Source organism: Mus caroli, unplaced genomic scaffold (assembly GCF_978045245.1).
Source record: "Mus caroli unplaced genomic scaffold, Mus_caroli_1 scaffold_9, whole genome shotgun sequence".
Taxonomy (NCBI): domain Eukaryota; kingdom Metazoa; phylum Chordata; class Mammalia; order Rodentia; family Muridae; genus Mus; species Mus caroli.
In genome coordinates this window covers 84076660-84095125 of record NW_028227264.1, presented here as the reverse complement: position 1 = coordinate 84095125, position 18466 = coordinate 84076660, and the positions used below count along the sequence as shown (strand labels likewise).

Sequence of the window (18466 nt, the reverse complement as noted above, 5' to 3'; positions counted from 1 at the left end):
AGACATCACAAAGTCTTCAGATTTCCACCATCAACGTTACCAGTTAATCAGAAAGGAAAATATCTAGTTTCAAAGCATGGCTGTTGTCACTTGGAAAAAAAAGGGGCATAAATTCAGTGCAGCCAACATTAATGCCAGTGACACATGTCTAGGAGTACTATTATGGCTGCCTAGCAACTAGGGAGAGGGAAGGGGAGGCATCGTGGGTATGCCAGAGAGGGAAGGAGCTAGAGCCTGAATAGAGAAGTCAGCCTGCAGACCAGGTGGTGCTGGCTAGGTCATGCAGTGCTGACCTGCGGAAGGAGAACATTAAAAGAGGGAAGCATAAAAAAAGCACAAAAACCACAAGATAAGGTTTGTGTCTCTGTACATCTCTGGCTTTTGACATGTGGCTAACAAATGGATCATAGGCTGTGCACTTAAGCTGTATAGTAACAGCCCTTTCCACCTGCCCTCTCAACACATGTTTATTGTTGCATGTATTACCAGATTTATTAAAAAGACACCCCACCCTACCCCACCAACCCCCACCCCCTAGCCCCACACACAAAAAATGAACCTTTCACATACTATTTAATTCCTGGTGGGGAAAAAAAGGCCCCTCAGTTATATTCTCTATGAGAAATGTTCAAGTTACTAGGAAAATAAAAGAAATAAAGATCCTGAAGTTAAACATTTAATACATTGTTTCAATGTCAGTCATTAAGAACAAAGCAAGCAAACAAAACCAACACAAAAGTGTAGCAGGTCTTACAGTTTTCTAGACATGGCAGTGAACTGCACCCAGGAGACCTCAAGGAAATGGCCGCCTACACAAGAGCTGCACAATGACAACACTAGCTGATATGCCAAGGTGGGCGGAAACGCACAAGTCTCTACGCCTAGATTAAGAGCTCTAGGCAACCAATGGCTGCCAAGAGGGAAAATCAGTTTTCTTACAGCCAGACTCCCTGCTAAGTAGTCAATCTCAATTGGTCAGTCCTAAACACACGTACACACAAGCAACATTTAAGACTCTGGATAGGGCGAGGAAGGAGGGAGGAAGATGGGTGGCAATGATGTAAATACAGTACTCATACACGAAGTTCTCAATTTAAATAAAAATATACAACAGCTCCAGTTTGTGTATAAAATTCAATTGTTTTGAACCTGCACTGCATTCTGACCCCAAGTAATATTTATAATCATCACTTACTATATCTAATTCTGCAAAAAAGTTCTTCTGGTGTTTAAGAATTCACTTACCTCTGTCCAGAGAGGCCTTGTTCAAAACCAGCGCGTCCTCAATGTCATAGCCGCTGTAGCTCATCACGGCAACAGTTGCGTTCTGGCCAGCCGGCAACTTCTCAAAATCGATCAACTCGATTGTTTTTGTTTTAACCATGGGCTTTTGTGGATATGCTAGTAGATACATAAGTGTATCAATTCTGTTCCGCTGATTGTAGCCAATGGTACCTTTATTGATATTGGAGAACACAAAAACAACCATTATATCCTGTAGAATAATCAGGTAGCAGTGAGTTTAAATACTTAACTGAAATGAGGAGAACCTCAGGTTAAACATTTCAAAATAATATATGATAGCTATTGATTTCTAAAGCATCTTTATTACTTTGATTATATTTTTTTCTGGGATTTCAAATATTACTGAAAAAAGTTACTAATATTTGAAATCCCAGAAAACATATATAATCAGAGTAATAACAATCTAAACAATTTCAACTTTTTTGGACTTAATAGGGGCAATCGATCCTATTTGCATAATTTTAGTTGTTACTGGTTAATTTCACAAGTTAACTCCACAAGCCTGCACTGGGCTCTGTTAGGATGACTTGAGCAACACTGAGTTTTCACATGCAAGAGCTCACACAGCAAGAACTAATGACAACAAAAGATTTAAATGTCAGAGAAAGTGAGGATGGATCAGGAAAGAAGATCTCAACTAAAGGCAGAGAAGCACGGGCTTGCTAATTTGTTATTTATGAAGCACCAACCAACCAACCAACCAACAAAACCCCCCAAAGACCATCACCTGTCAAACACTGGGAACACTTGGGAAAAGGCTAGGGGCCCTCTCCTAAGGAAGTGAAAATGCAGCCTGGCTAGGGTGAGGAGGGAGGACACTGCCTGGCTAGGGTGAGGAGGGAGGACACTGCCTGGCTAGGGTGAGGAGGGAGGACACTGCCTGGCTAGGGTGAGGAGGGAGGACATGGCCTGGCTAGGGTGAGGATGGAGGACATGGCCTGGCTAGGGTGAGGAGGGAGGACATGGCCTGGCTAGGGTGAGGATGGAGGACATGGCCTGGCTAGGGTGAGGATGGAGGACATGGCCTGGCTAGGGTGAGGATGGAGGACATGGCCTGGCTAGGGTGAGGATGGAGGACATGGCCTGGCTAGGGTGAGGAGGGGGGACACGGCCTGGCTAGGGTGAGCTCTTTCCTCCTTAGCCTTCTCCCCTGACAGTCCTTAGAAGGGTGTGTTACTGGGCTATTGTTAACTACAAGTGAAATCTGAACTTTAACCCTACAGTGGAATTTATGGCCTTCCAGAAGAAGAGTTTTTCCGTCCTTTGGGCTCACAGACACATAGCTGACTGTAAAACAGAGACTTTAAACTAGGAGATGGAGACCTACCCTGCTGTAAGATCTCATGGGGGCTACTGAATCACCTTCACTTCTGAGCATTCTTCACTCATGAATGACTGTGGTGAGGGGCTGCTTGTTTTACACATGGGCCTCTATGGTGACATACACACATTCTTATCAGCCCTGTGAATGGATACCTAAACTCTCTCTTTCGTTTCCTCTAGCTTCTGCATCTTTGTGCTACTGGCTCACCTGAGTTTCATCCCCAGCACCACCTCTCCTGCCCGCCCTCTCCTGCCCGCCCTCCCCCTTCCCCCCAAAATCAATAGCAATCTCAAATCAGGGCTGAAAACAACTACTTGAGCAGGGAAAAAAATTGCCACTCTTGACAATCACCACCAAAGGCAACGACAAGAGCCGTGCAGAAGGCACACTGCAGAGTGAGGAGCTCATTACGGTTGCTCAGGAAATGTCAAGTGAATTCAAGGGAAGAAACCGTGCTCCTTGCCAGAGCATGTATGCACCTGTGCTTAAATCTTCACAGAACTTACCAAAAGTCAGCAGAGAAACAATAGTCAAGTTGAACCTCATGGACCTTTTGTTGAGTCTGCACTGCACTAGGAAGTACAATTTGTGTCATTTCTGTGACAACAAATAAAGCAGACAGGATACCTGATGGTGGCCACTCACTGCTGTAGCCTATGACTGCTGCTGGGGTCATAACAGCTCATGGATAAGACATTTATGTCTCTCTATGAAACCATTTAAAGTTTACGTTGTGACTTCAGCTCCAACTGTGTAGTTGACGCAGCTTGAGCTGGGGATACAGGCACTGTCCCAGCAGGCTGCCAAGACAGGTCTTCTGAAACTGAGACAAGCATTATCATGCCACAGGGAAACCTAAGTGGCTGTCTCTCCACAATGGCCGTGGAACCTGAGCCTGCTATAAACTGGGCTCTCAAGGCCAGAGCAGAATCCTCAAGCATTACTACTGACCACTTAGTGGAGGAACAGCAAAATCATTTAGCATATCTAGGGTTATGACTCATTGGAAACTTTCCTTTAAACAAAAACAAAAAAACCTTGTGTACTATACTTGTACACATTGCTTTTAGAAGCGCAACAGATGTGTATATGAAAACACTACATATAAACTAAGATTTCTATACCCCAAAATCTTACACTGACACCGAATCCCTATAATTTTTTTCTAAAACTGATGAATGATTATTAAATAGCTAGAGAAATCAAATCAAAAGGCTTGCCTGCATAAGCATACAATCAGAATCAAATGTCCTTACTGCTGTTTTAGTTTCCTTAAAGCAGGGCTGGGCTGCAGCTCAAGGCAGTGCTTGCCCAGCATGCATACAGCACACCACAAAAGACCCTGGGGGAAGCGACACATGCGGCTAACACAAAGGCACCCAGGAGCTGTGGTCTGTGGCCACTGCCCTGTTTGCTATAACCATCATCTCTAGTAATTTCCTTTGATTCCTACCAGGACATGCTTTTTCTTACTAAGCCACACTTTCTTGATAACTTTCTGAAGTCATCAGGGGCACAGCAAAGTATAAAATGTAAAATAAAATAGGGAAAAGGTGCTTTAATTTAAGGTGAGATGAAAATATTCTAAACATGTGATAAAGTAGTATTTATGGGAAAATGAAGTTGAGAGCATTTAATTTTTCCTCCATTCTTTGCCCTCGACCTCAGTCACTATCAAAGACAACAAAGTGACAGTAATGTTCTGCTTAGCTTGCAGACACTGCGGAAGAACTGGCTGGAATGACTACAGCTTCCTCTGTCTCCAGCGGCAATGCCTGAGACTTGTGTTGACATGCAGGATGCCAGCCTCTCAGTTGACTGTTCTAGGGCGAGGATAACCCCAGGTGGTTTACTTTGTACTGATGAGATGCCTGCACTGCTGCGCAGTCTGACCGCACAGTGTCACTCTGTGCGCTCTGTGGAGGGCCACACCTTTGGACTTCTTTGCTCACTTTCTAACTGCGTTGTCTTATTACCAGATTTCTTTATATAAATTTGGTATCTCTGTGTGGGGAGACTCCTCCCACTCTGTGGCCTGCATTTTCCTACCCCCAGATGTCTTTCATGAGAAAAAAATTTAATTTTGAGAAATTCAATTTATATCCTTTTTCTTCTTATACCCTTTGTAACATACAATACCCTTTGTATTGTATGTTAGTAAACCTTTTAGCTCTTATGTTTAGGACTATAACTCATTTTGTGTTAATTTTTTTATGGTATCAGGTAGGAATCGACATTCATTTTCTTACACATAGATATACAAACTAAAATGTTTAGTTGACTCATATCAGTTTCATTAAAGATCATTTGCCAGATAGAAAGATGGCTTAGCAGTTAAGAGCTCTTGCTATGGGCTGGAGAGATGACTCAGTGGGTAAAAGTACTGACTGCTCTTCCGAAGGTCCTGAGTTCAAATCCCAGCAACCACATGGTGGCTCACAACCATGCGTAATGAGATCTGATGCCCTCTTCTGGGGTGTCTGAAGTCAGCTACAGTGTACTTACATATATTTAATAAAAAAATCATTAAAAAAAACCTTGCTGTTCTTTCAGAAGACATGAATTCAGTTGTGAGGACCTACACCAGGCAGTTCACAACTACCAATTACTATAGCCCCAAGGGCTCTGACCCCTCTACTTCTGAGGGCACCAGCACTCATGTGCACACACTCCTTCCTTTCACATCACATACATATTTTTAAAAATTCTTTAGAAAGCCAAACATTAGTTATGAAGATAATTTAGTGTTTCAAGAAGGGGAATAGTGATTGTAAAGAAACTCAGACCAAAGACAGAAGAAGGGGGGTTGAGGGGGGTGGCACATACCTTTGATCTGATGCCTGGGAGGGAGAGGCAGGCAGATCTCCATGAGTTTGAGGCCAGCCAGCCTACATACTTAGACCCTGTCTCAACAAAGACACCAGGGGGAAGGGGGTGGGGCAGAGAAAGAGAGAATCAACTGCCTATAAAGGCATACATGTTTTTCTCAATTGTTAATTCTGTTCCATTCACTCATATGTTCGCCTTTGAATCAATATCACATTTTCTTTATTGTTGTAGTTTTATAATAAATCAGATTCAGGTTGTATTATTTCTTCAGCTTACTCTTCTTTAGTGTAAAATTCTCTTACTCCTTGTGTGTGTGTGTGCACACACATGTGCATACTGTGTGTAGTTATACATGTATATGTGTGTGTATGGAGGCCAGAGGTTGATGCTGGATTTTGTTTATTGGTTTTGAGTCAAAATGTCACTATATAACCCTGGCTAGCCTAGAACTCCCAGAGATCCATCTGACTCTTCCTCCCAAGAGCTGGAATTAAAGACCTGTGCCACCTAACTCAGCTCTAGACTAGAGAGACACTCACTCATTCCCCCATCCATCCAGTTCTTCATTTCTTCAGAAACAGTTGCTAAGTATTTATCATACCACTAGGTACAAGGACACAACACTAAAGACAGTTCCGTCTTCAGTGAGTTTATCATCTATAAGGAAGCAGAGAAGCTAGCCTGATCACAGTCCCCACAAGTTCAGGAAGGGAGTTCTTAGTAGAGAGGAACTTCAATAAGTCTTACAAGAGATTCCATAGGAGATACGATGTTTAAGCTACTCAACCACTCAGCTTTCTCGTCAGAAAGAAAAGCACAAGGCTTACAGGATTGCTATCATGCTTAAAGAAACACATGCATGCATGTAAAACTTGGGAGGTGGGGGAACAGGTCAGCAGTAGAGCATGTATAGCAGGAAATGAAGCCCTGGGAGCTAATGCCCAGCAACACTCCTTTCTCTGCGGATACTCAGGAAGTGGCACTGGCAGGCAGGCAGGCAGGTGTCACCATGCAGTACAGCTAAGCTACTCAGGCTGTAGCCCACAGACTAAAGCACTGACTGCAGCACAGCCGCAGCAGCTGCATGCATAGCAACTTCATCCACCTGAGTGACTAGCAAAGCGGGCTTTGAGCTCAGGGAGACCTCAGATAAGACTGAAGTATTTCAATCTCAGGAACTACCACACGGACACACCTACAACAGCTACAGTAATTAAAACAAACAAACAAACAAACAAACATCAATAGATTAAAAACAATTCTCATCAAGAATTGGCTAAGTCTTTCCCCCCCCATTTTTAAAAATTCCTAAACAAATAAATAATAGATCTGCAAAACAGTGGGGTAGAGGCCTGGACTTAACAAAACTTTATGGGAATTCTTGAACACTATGTGCTTTAAACATCTCAATTCCAGGACATCCTACTCCAGTTTAAACACAGGAAGAAAATGGTCCACTTAGAAACAGACTCTGTGAAGACAAAGACAGAAGCTGTCCCAGCTCCTAAGATGTTTTCTTTTTCAAATCTCAGCAATTTGGAGCTGAAGGGGGAAGGGCTGGAGGAGGTCCGTGATGCATATTCATTAACTTGCTGATAGCAACTGAGTGATCCTTTAAAGAAGAGAAAGTGTTCTTCTAGAGGATGGCCAGCTAGTAAAACAGACAGGATGGAGGGAGCCTCTGAGCTCAGCCTTGCCAGCTCACACTGCAGCCCCAGCACACAGCCGGTGCTCAGGGCCTGGAGACGACTGTCTATCTGACTTACTATTCTGAGCCATATCACCACATCTACAGCACATGCAGAAGTGAGAGGTGCTGAGGGGGACTTGAACTTTATTCATAACTATATTCATAAAGTGTCTGTGATTTAAGAAGCACCTTTGCAGGCAGCTTGCTGGATTAGCTGTCTGATGTGTGAGGCGAGGCTTTGAGTTCCTGTGGTCCACACTGGTCTTAGTGAAGCTCTTTGTGGCAACAGAAAAAGAGCTGTTTCGCTCTGAGGGAGACAAGGAAGAGGTTGGTATCAAAGGGGAAAGAGGTTAGACACAGCACCTCTTCCAGGTTGGCTGGAATATTTACCGCTTCCTTCACTTTCTGCACAGACTAACAGACAAACAACAAGTAAACCATGACTGGAAAATCCACACAGACTGAGATTAGGGGTCTCAGCAATGTATCCTCTTTAAAGTGCCTTTAGTTCCCCGCTGTCAGGACTCAGGGAGCTCAAAGGATCCAGTGCAGTCCTGCTCCAAGGGCGGGGCTTGCCTCAGACCTGGGTCTCTGCTCTGGCTCTCTCCCTGGCCTTTTTCCTGTCTTTCACACAGATCTTACACGGTACTCCTGCAGCTATTTTAGTGTCCAAAGGGAAGTGCGCCCACACCATGTGCCAACTTTAAATGACTTCTCTACGATTTCCTTCCTAGTCAGGTGTGCTTTATAATAACAAACAGTAACAAAGGCTTTTTTTTTTTTAATGACTTAAGATATTCAGTGGCTTTTGTCTTGCAAGCGTCAGCAGTAACGTCAGAGGATTGTATCCAAGGAGCTAAATGTGCAGGACCCAGGGTCAGAGCAGCTGAATACACCAACCTCAGAAAACACAGACAATGAATTGCAAATGACACTCACAACAAAACGAGGAAAAAAACCTTCACACAGAAGACTACAAAAGAACTCTACAGACACTGAATTGGCTTTCTGTGCACACTGATCCTGCTTAACTGTGTGTGGTAGCTAACCCAACCGGCTTCAGACGTGTGGGGCCATAAAATAAAGGTTGGGTTTTTATTTTTGGGGGGTGGGAAGGGTTGTGATAAAAATATTTTTTTCTTCCTTTAACTCTATCGTTTATTTTTAAAGCAGTTTCACACGCTGAGGATGGCCAGTGCTTCGGTTTGTATTTTCAAACAAAATGAGTGGCATTAGTCATACAGTGATTGGCCTTGTTAATGCTGCCGAAGGATGCACACAAAAGGTGCATTGTTTCAGTGGGGATTCACATCATCAAACAAAATGGTTTGGTAAACCCAAAAGAAGTGATAGCCCTTTCATGGCACATAGGGTGCAGTACTGTATATTTCAACTTGTTAGCAAGTCAGGAGCACAGGCAGGACCCCAGCCCACACTGCCGAGGATGAATAGCAAGCCAAACTGATGAGCCACTGTTCAGCTTTCCCACTGGGAATTACTCCCAACTGTCCAGGCCTTACACCACTCAGGTAAAGGGTGGCAGGATAAAATGTTTTCTGTCTCTCCATAGTCAGCCAAAGGGCACACCAAGCATCGAGAGTCCTGTGAGATGCTAGCTCCTGTTTCCTCTTTGAAAGCTGCTTCCCTTTTGAGACTTGGTGCAGTTCCACCTACACCAACACTCTCTCCCTTAATTCCCAGATCCCAGCTACTGGTGTAATTTGGCAGACTCTCCACCGCACTGATACCCTGTAAGCAGAAAGCTCTGTCTGACCCTGTCTGTTTTAAGGCTCTTTCCCCGACATCTGACTGCCAGGTCTTGCTCAGTGGATGTATGATGCTCAGATATATGATGTAGGATAAACCAGAGGGGGAAAGAAATGGGTTTGGAAACTAGTTTTAGGAGACTCAAGAGCACCTGCAAGAACAGGACAGGTTCAGGACTGTCACACAGGCGGACACCTTAGGTACACAGGTTCATGACAGTTGTGCAGACAACCTAGGTGCATATGACACTCAGCCAGTCTCCTCACTACTGTAACCATCTCCTCCTTTGCCTTCCCTTGTTCTGCTCTTTCATATGCCCGTCTCTCCTGGTTAACTCACACTTTTCAGGGATTTGATGTTTGCAGTCACTCTTACAATTATGGGAAATTTATTACGTGCAACTTTGTTGGCTAAGGAAGCTAGTTGAGATCTGTGAGTCTGCAGCGTTCTTTGAGCTTAGCAACTCCCAGGTGTCACAAGCATCTGTATTGCCCAAACACACAGCAGTGGGAATAAAGATTGAAGGCTTTCTCCATGCAGCTTAGAAGCAGGTTTAACAAGGCACTCTTACCCATGGCTTGCTTGCCCATAGCACACTGGTAGGTGTTTCTTGGAGACTGGTTGTGATGAGGGTATGGGATCAGGCCGGCACAAACACCAAGCAGAGTGAAGGGTTCAATCTCCAAGTGGGTGGTGTCTCTGGAAAGTTAATGACGATTTCAGCAGTTCAGATAGCAAGCGCTAAGTCAGTGTCTGAGTATATAAAAATACTATTTCCTAGGTCCCCATGGGATTTATAATAAGCTTTGATGCTAGCGAAACTGGTTCAAGAAAAACATGTTGAAATAAATCGTGAGAGAGTTTGAACTGTTATGTGAAAAAAATTCTCATCAGTGATGGAAATAAAGAAGGGAAACAGTATAGGAGTGTTTATATAAAAACAGAGCATTATCACCACATATGCTACCAGTGACAACACACACAGAAGTGTGGTACCAGTAACTTCCACACAGGCAAGCAGCTGCCTTCCCTTTGACAGGGAGAAGTCTGTATCACGTGTGGGGAAAGGAACAGAGCTCTCTGAAAATGAGTAGGTACAACCCTCTGCAGGCAGCACCACGGTCACTAGCTGACCACGGCCTCGGAGGAGTTCAAACAGCAGGCTTCTGAGGAGATGAGCTTTAGATTTTACCCAATTTTAAGGGATTTAAAATTTAAAATTTAAAACTCAAGTTTAAATTTAAATAACTCAGCTTTTTTTTTTTTTTAAAGATTTATTTATTTATAAGTACACTGTAGCTGTCTTCAGACACTCCAGAAGAGGGAGTCAGATCTCATTACGGATGGTTGTGAGCCACCATGTGGTTGCTGGGATTTGAACTCCGGACCTTCGGAAGAGCATTCAGGTGCTCTTACCCAATGAGCCATCTCACCAGCCCATAACTCAGCTTTTTAAATTCTAAACTGTCATTATATTTCAGACAACTTAAATTTGTGAATCTACCTATTCAACTGTAAAAGTTTATCAGATTTAATATTTCTAACGCAATTTAGCTACTAAGTATATATAAGATTTAAAAGATTTACAATGGATGGGAAAAATGTAAAATATTTCATTTAAAAATATTCATTACATGATAATACAGTATTTTGGACACAGTGGCATAATAATAATATGTAAATGAAGGGCTGAGGCTATACCTAGGTGGTAAAGAACCTGCCTAGCATGTGTGATGCCCTAGATTCAATCTTGAGTATCCCCTCCCCAAATAATAATTAATTACTCATTGACTGCGGCTACTCGAGACTCCTATGCATCAGTGCCTGGCAGTGTATTCCTATGGGACAGGCTTGTCAGAGACAGCTGACTAGTGGTTGTCAGAACCTTGGTTACTTCATGATGCATTTCTGCAGAAAATTCAGGTTGGAGCCAAAGTATAAAGTAGCTCAGATGGTTTTGGGAAAGAGCCAAAGTAGCCCAGATCTCCTTCAGTATACATGCTATGCAGTGATCCTGAGTTCCTACCGCAAAGGTCCATGAAAAAGAGCCTTAGGTATTTCAAAGGTTCACAGTGCCTGAGGGTAGAGGGGATCTCTAAGAAAGCAGGTCTCTCCCCACTGTGGGAGTTAGCTGTAACGCACCTGATGAAAGGTCTACTCCCTCATCTACTTCTCTAACACACAGTAAGCTATGCTGAATGGGGAGATGAGGGGTGGGGGACTCGGGGTGGGAATGGGGTGGGGTAGAGGGGTGTATGGGGTTGTTCCCATCTCTATAAGCTGGAACAGCAGTGCTTTCCATGGGAGCCAGCAGAACTGTGCATGTACCAGCAGGCTGGGAAAGGTCTAGGCAGGTTTGTTTGTTTGTTTTAAGACGCCCCAGTATAGGTATTTCTTTTTTCTTTATTTTTAAAAGTTTAATTTTTTTTAAGAAGCATAGCTTGAAGCCGCATTTTCTTTTCTTTTTTTTTTTTTTGGTTTTTCGAGACAAGGTTTCTCTGTGTATCCCTGGTTGTCCTGGAACTCACTTTGTATTCCAGGCTGGCCTCGAACTCAGAAATCCGCCTGCCTCTGCCTCCCGAGTGCTGGGTTTAAAGGCGTGCGCCACCACGCCCAGCGAAGCCGCATTTTCTACACTAGAATACAACACAGAGTTTGGCTAGGGGGTGTGGTTCAGTGACCAGCGTAACTAGCATGCATGAGAGCCAGGTGAAACATAACCAATGCTTTTCCTTCATCACAAAAAAGTAACTTTTTAAAAGACTAAATAAATATTTGTTCATAAATAGTGAATAGCTAAATTTAATACTAAATTTTAGTTTTATGAAAAAGAAAAATAATTTCCTTTAGAATCACAACCACTGTATATTTATCCTGAACAGGAACTCATATACATTCTAGCAGGGAACAGGTTAAATAAACTATGTATATAGGCAAATAGTGTGCCCACACTAGCAACAAGGTGTTCAAAGGACAGTCAATTAAACGTGTAAACAAGTTCCTGTGTTCCTGAATGACTGTGCATGTACCTGTGTGTCTACTTAGAAAGCTCAACATAAACAGCTAGCATCGGTACTGTGGCCTGTGGAGTCTGGAAGGATGGAAAAGGATGCAGGCTCACGCTCTTCGCTAAGCAGGGCCTTAGAGCACAGGACAGGGTGAAAGTCACTATGCTGAAACTCATTTTGTAGACCAGGCTGGCCTCTAACTCAGAAATCTGCCTGCCTCTGCCTCCCGAGTGTATTATATTTTATTAAGACAGGATTTCACTTTGTAGCTCTGGCTGTCCTAGAACTCACTATGTTGATAGGCTCACCTTGAATTCAGAGATTAGCTTGCCTCTACCTCCTTAGTGCAGGATTAAAAGCTGGGGCCACCACTCCTGACATTATACCTGGTTCTATTTGGTGCTGGGGGCTTCTGGGGGTACTTTGTGTATGATAGGCAAATACTGGGTTCCCAACTGGGTTCAATCCCCAGTTTAAGTTTACTTTTTAAATCTATGGAGATCTACATTTAAAAGCACATGCTGACTATGAATAAGAGAATAGAATTATCATATTTTAATTATCATATTTTAAAATAAAATAAAATGAATTTGATCAATACAGTATCTTGGTGACTGGGAAAACCTCTGCTTTATAATGCCCTACTGAAGGAAGATACACAGTATGCAAATAAGTCAGTAAAACCTAGATTTTTATTCTACGGCAGTAAGCACTAGCAATAAAGTTGTGGGGGCGGAATATGGGTATTTGTTTTAAAGCAGTTATTCAGAGACTCCCAACAAAGTGATAGCACAGGTCAGAAGGAGAAACAGGAGCCATTCAGTGTTCCAGGTTAGGGAAGGTGAATGCAGAGGGTGAAGGAGAATCAAGTGTAAGCAAACGTTAGGAGCCCAGTGATGTGTGTAAGGGCTTCTGAGAGCCATGGATGGCTGCCAGGGGGCGGGCAATGGCAGCAGCCTGGACTGAGTGGAAGATGGGGGTGGTGAGCAAACTCAGCCCTGGGTACATCTCCAGGCAAGTAAGAGTAATCGGAGCTACAGAAACACAAAGGACACAGCTGTCATTTCCAAGTGAACTACAGGCTGGACATGGCACTCACCTTTAACCTCCGTGCTTGGCAGACACACACACACACAAGCTCTGTGAGTATGCGGCCAGCCTGGGCTACACACTAAGTTCTACACCAGTAAGGGCTACATAATGAGACCCTATCCTTAAAAACATCCACTGTAAAATAGCTTCTGAAATGTGGAATATAAAAGTAGTTTGAAAAGCTCACCATCCGAAGGGGTAAAAATTCTGACTGAAAAATATTATTAAATTATAATACAAATATATACAAATATTATAACACAAATATATATTTCATCTAGTAGCAGAAATAAAAAAATTATTTGCTCAAGACTGAAGATATAAATAGTTATTAAGTATGACTATTAAATTCCCCTTTAAAAATATAACTGCAAAAGTTCCAGTTTTGGGCAAGTGGTACATTAATGACTTGTGTCACAGAGCAAGCTGTGCTGATGTCCTCTAACGTCTTCCAAACAGAACACAGATGCTTCTAATGTGCCACTGTGGTAGAAAAAATATCATGGACACATTGGCATCCTGAGTTCACACTGCACATATGCGGCGCAGAGATATTTTTACGCCACACTATATGTGGAATTCCTCCTCTAACAATGAGATTTCAGATATTCACTGACAAACTCCTATCTCGAAGAGACAAACACATTTTATGCATCATCAGCTCATTGTTTACAGTAGTTGGGTAGCAAAATCAGAGAGGAGAGTCCCTTTTAAATGTATACACTGAGCATCACAGGGTTAGAGGATAATTACATCTAGAGATTATTTGCTAGTGATTTGGGGCACTCCACTGGGACAAATGACAGGGTGCTTCCTTACAGAACAGCATCCTCACAGGAGCACCTCCCCTCCCAACCCCTGAAGGTCTGAAGTAGACAGTGAAATAGACAGCACTAAAGTCCACGGACAAATGGACTTTAATTGTGGTTGCCAATCTTACTTACTTATTAATTGTATGTTCGTAGAGCGCAATGTTACAGTCATTTTCTTCATTCACATCTAAGTATTCAACTAGACTTTCATGTAAGAAATCTTCAAAATTCCTAAGAAAATATTGGTAAAAGAGACAGAAAGGCAACTTGATTGCAGCACTGTTAGAACAATGGAGGACCCTGGTTTTCACTTATTCCCAAATACCATTCTCTCCTAGAGAGCATCAATACACTGAAATGTCTGAACACGCTGTTCATGGCTCACAAGCTGCTAAGATAAAAGCACTAAAGGGTGAATTTTGCCAACCTGGGTCCCACTTGTAAAAATACTGACTTCAGAAACTGGTAAGAGGAATCAGTGCCCACATTAGCAGTGTGCCTACAGGGGCTTTTCTTGGTGGAAGTATCTAGTGGACACTAATTACACCAAGGCTCTGTAATCCTCGTGACTGGGGTTGGTGAACACTTCATCACATGCAGGCACTGCATGGGTAATGATTTATAAGTGGCTGCTGGTAAACTTGGTAGAGAGGAATGAATAGACTAGAGATTAAAATGCACTTTCCTAACAGTACACGCCAAAGAATGCTACAGCTGACTAAAGCATGTAGGCACATATTTAAAGAAACGAATGATTCCTACCTTTGGTCACTTACCTGTAGCCTTGAGCCAACTCTTCCATGTGCTTATTTGTGACAGCTGGCTTTTGTTTCTTGACAATTATGTAAGGCCTAGAAAGGGAGAAGAGTAACTTATAGAAGAATGATGTCAGCCAGTTCTACCTGCCACCATGGAACAAGAGGGGAGACACACAGCCTGCTCTGGTTGCTTGACGACATACAGTAGTTTTTTCTGTATGAACATGTAGGGTCTTTTTCTCTCCACCACTCTCTGATCATGTGAGTATATATATACTAACAGAATTGCCTCCAATTATCCTAAGAATCATTTGCATTTAAATAAAAAAGCAACACAAAAATCACAGCCAATAAAGTTTCCACAGGGTACAACATTTTCATGCTGTATTTTGTAAAGTGTGTCAACGATTATCCAGAAGCCTCTCTTCCTTTCCTACTGGGAATATGTGGTTTATAGCAGTCTCCCTTAACCCATACTTCAGGTGTTTTGTTCTTTGGTGATTTTAGTTCCTTGGGGCCAACTGTGGTCTAAAATGTTTGAGATCATGTATGCGTCTGGGCAGGGTGGTGAAATCCCGTTCCACGCTACTCCATTCTACATCAGAGGGGATCCACACTACACAGTACTGACAGGATGCTTGCTTGCTAGTCATTTAGTAGCAGTCTCAGTTTTCTGAATAAAACAATGGTACATTCAAGACTGAGTACTGTTTATGGTTTTAGACATCCACTGGAGACCCTGGAACATATCCCACTCACAGAACTACTGTAATCCCTATGGAGTTGGCAGGCAGAGACCTGTCACTGAGGACAGTAACAGCATCTGACTTGAGAGTTCGGTGGAAACGAGGTGTCTGGGGTGGTTTCATACATAACTAACATCACCAAGATAGACGAACAGGTGACTTTCACTTTGCTATATGTTTATAGAGAAGAGACCACAGCTTCATTTCCTTACTGGTGACTTGTAATGACTGATGGGGGTGAGGTGGAGGGAACACTCTGGTAGATTAACCTGTAACTGTCAGCGGTGACTTGCCTCTGAGGGCTTTGCCACCACAAGAAACTAGCCACAAAAAGAATGGCATGCAGCACGGAAATGTCAAGGGCTGTTGCTATTTGGATAAGCAGCTCTTACAGAGGGGAGCGAGAAGCCAGCAGACACTTGTGTGTCTATCCTGGAGCCCAAATAGCGATGTGAAGACTAATGAGCACTTTGAAACTGGCAAGAAGAGGAGCTAACCACTCACAAAAGGGACATGAGCTGCTGACAGGAGCAGAGAGAGCTCTTCAAGGAAGTCAGCAGCAGGACCCCGAAGTCCTGCTTTTGGTGAGGAAACAGAGACCCACTCCCGGCCTACCCCAGGAGCTCAGACCACTGCTGCTGTAGCCAGGAGCTTACGGCAGGTTAAGGTTCCCAGTCAAGAGCAGGACCCAGAGAAGCGGCTTGTGCAGTAAATTCCATGCCAGCAGCTCTCTGGTCGCTATTATACATTTATCTCTAAAAACAACTTACTTTTTAAAAGAGCATGTTTTATTGTATGGATAAAGTAAAATGAAACCGTTCTGAACAGGAATAGCTTACAACATGCCTGTGCTTCTCCTGCCCCAGAAGGCCATGCTGTCTCACCCCATGTCCTTCCTCTACTTAAAGACAAGATCTCACCAGAGACCAGGAATTCATAGACCCACTACCTGCCTCTGCCTGACTATGATTTAGGCCACCATGCCTGGCCTGGGCTATTTGTTAGCAGCTCTGCATAAGCACTTGCCACAGCCTACTTGCTATTCTTAGCAGAGTCCTACCTAGGGAGACATCACCACTTATAATTCACAGCCGAGGAAATCAAACCTCAGAAACTTAGGAATACCCAGAATTGCACTGTCACTAAGTGACCAGTGAGGACTCAAATGTGGGTATCTTATTTTCAGCAACATCACAAGAGAAGCCAGCTCTGACTGAGTTAAGCAAAAACTTACTTGACTAGAAGCATTAAGAATTTAGCAGAAGGCTGATTATCCTAGGCTTCTGTCTATAGGGATGGTTTCATTGACTTCTCCCCCCACCCCCCAACACTCTCCTTCTTAATTGCCGGTCTTGTTTGATTCTATCCTGGGTCTCTGGTTCCTGGCCCTCTAGATAGTATTAGGGGTAAGCTCTTGGATCCAGCAGCTGATGGAAATAGATGCAAAGACCCACAGCCAAACATTAGGCAGAGCACGTGGAATCTTATGGAAGAGGGGGAGGAATGACTGCAGGAAGAAGAGGGGTCAGGATGCCAAGACTTTAAAGCTGGGCAGAATACGGAGGTGGATCACGATCGGTGGAGTGGAGTGACATTTAAGGACCACCAGGAAAAGCCCAATTCTACCGTGCTCTAGCTCTCTCATCTGGCTCAGCCTCATAGACCACCGAGGTCCTCATGAATGAAGATAACTCAGATGATGGTCTTACACATGCAGCACACCCAGTAAAACAAGACAGCAACTCGAGTCCACTCGAGCCAGCACAGCTGGCTGCCACTCGTCATGGTTTCTGCCTCTCCTGGCAGTCTGAACTCTCTGAGAACAGAAAATATCTCCCATTGTTTTTCAAACCGCCCATTATTCTCCAAGTTGTAGGATAACTGAATTAAATTTATCTTCAGGACAAAAAGGAGGCTAAAACAAGCTTTAAAACCAGAGGCAAGGCCATTTCTTCCAAAGTGCACATAAAGGGTCTCCAGTCTCTACAGCAACTCACCTGCACAAGCGCCCGCCATCAGAGGAAATATACACACACCGGTCTGTAAGGTTGGTGGAGATAGAAACAAATTCATTGATATAGCCTGCTCTGCGCATGAGCCGGAATGTGCTGACAAGCTTTTTATGGTCTCGAATAACACCCAGGATGTTACCTAACAAAGACAAGAGATAGGTGAGTCAGGCGATTATCCATCCAATAATAACACTGAGAAGCAGGGCATAGTCATTTAAAAGTTATTAACACCAGAACTTATTCACGGGCTCTAGGAAGCAGCACAAGAGTATGCTTAAAGACACTCTGTGGGCTTTAAAGCCTGTGGCTATCACACTGGGCACTGACTGAGGAATTTCTCAAGTGTTCCTCTCCCTGACCGTCTCAACTGTCAGCATGGTGATGAGGACAGGAGCTTCACACTGGCACAGGCAGGTGGCATGCAGACTAAGAGCCAGCCCCATCAACCCCCTGGGAAACACTGAGGGGGCGGGCAGCCGATTGTCTTGCTGAGGCAGACCCTTCCACCAGAGCCTGTATTATAAAGGGCTAGAACTCTCTGAATGGGGGGAAAGGGATGGCCAGAGCACATCAGACAGGACAGAGCTACCAAGTTAAAAGAAGAGTAGGCACTTTGCCACCAGCCTCTGGGAGCTTTGAAGAGAGCAGAGTACACATGAAGGAAGAAACAGACATGAACCAAAGCAGTAGAATATCTCCTTTGCCACAGCTGCTGAAGTGACTCAAAGGCTAGATAGTATGAAGTGAGTCAATCTGATCATTTCTGCAGAACTGTGTGCATATTTAACCAGCCACTAAGATACTACACAGAGCTTATCTTACTATGGATATTTTAGCAGCTGCAAATAGATGGAAAGCAGCAGATGGACCTCAGCAGTGTTCCGTGTCCTCAGAGTCTTGGTGTGGTGGTGAGAATATGTCTGGCCCATGGAAAGTGGCACTATTTGGAGGTGTGGTTGTGTTGGAGGAAGTGTGTCACTGTGAGGTGGAGCTTTGAGATCTTAATTTTATATATGCTCAAGTCTGGCCAGTGTGGCAGAGGCTCCTGCTGGCTGCCTGCAGAACACAGTTTTCTTCTGGCTGTCTTCAGATCAAGATACAGAACTCTTGGTTCCTACAGCAT

At 43.6% G+C, this 18466-nt stretch overlaps 1 protein-coding gene across 1 annotated transcript in view; it reads right to left on the bottom strand.

The window, feature by feature from the left end:
- Polr3b (RNA polymerase III subunit B) overlaps positions 1–18466 on the bottom strand; it is a 102884-nt gene that overhangs the window by 31477 nt on the left and 52941 nt on the right. The window contains exons 16-20 of the mRNA XM_021174599.3: positions 17329–17482; positions 14604–14678; positions 13960–14058; positions 9487–9614; positions 1246–1455 (exon numbers count right to left, since the gene is read on the bottom strand). Coding sequence (XP_021030258.1) covers positions 1246–1455; positions 9487–9614; positions 13960–14058; positions 14604–14678; positions 17329–17482 — 666 coding nt within the window. The remainder of the gene's footprint in view (positions 1–1245; positions 1456–9486; positions 9615–13959; positions 14059–14603; positions 14679–17328; positions 17483–18466) is intronic.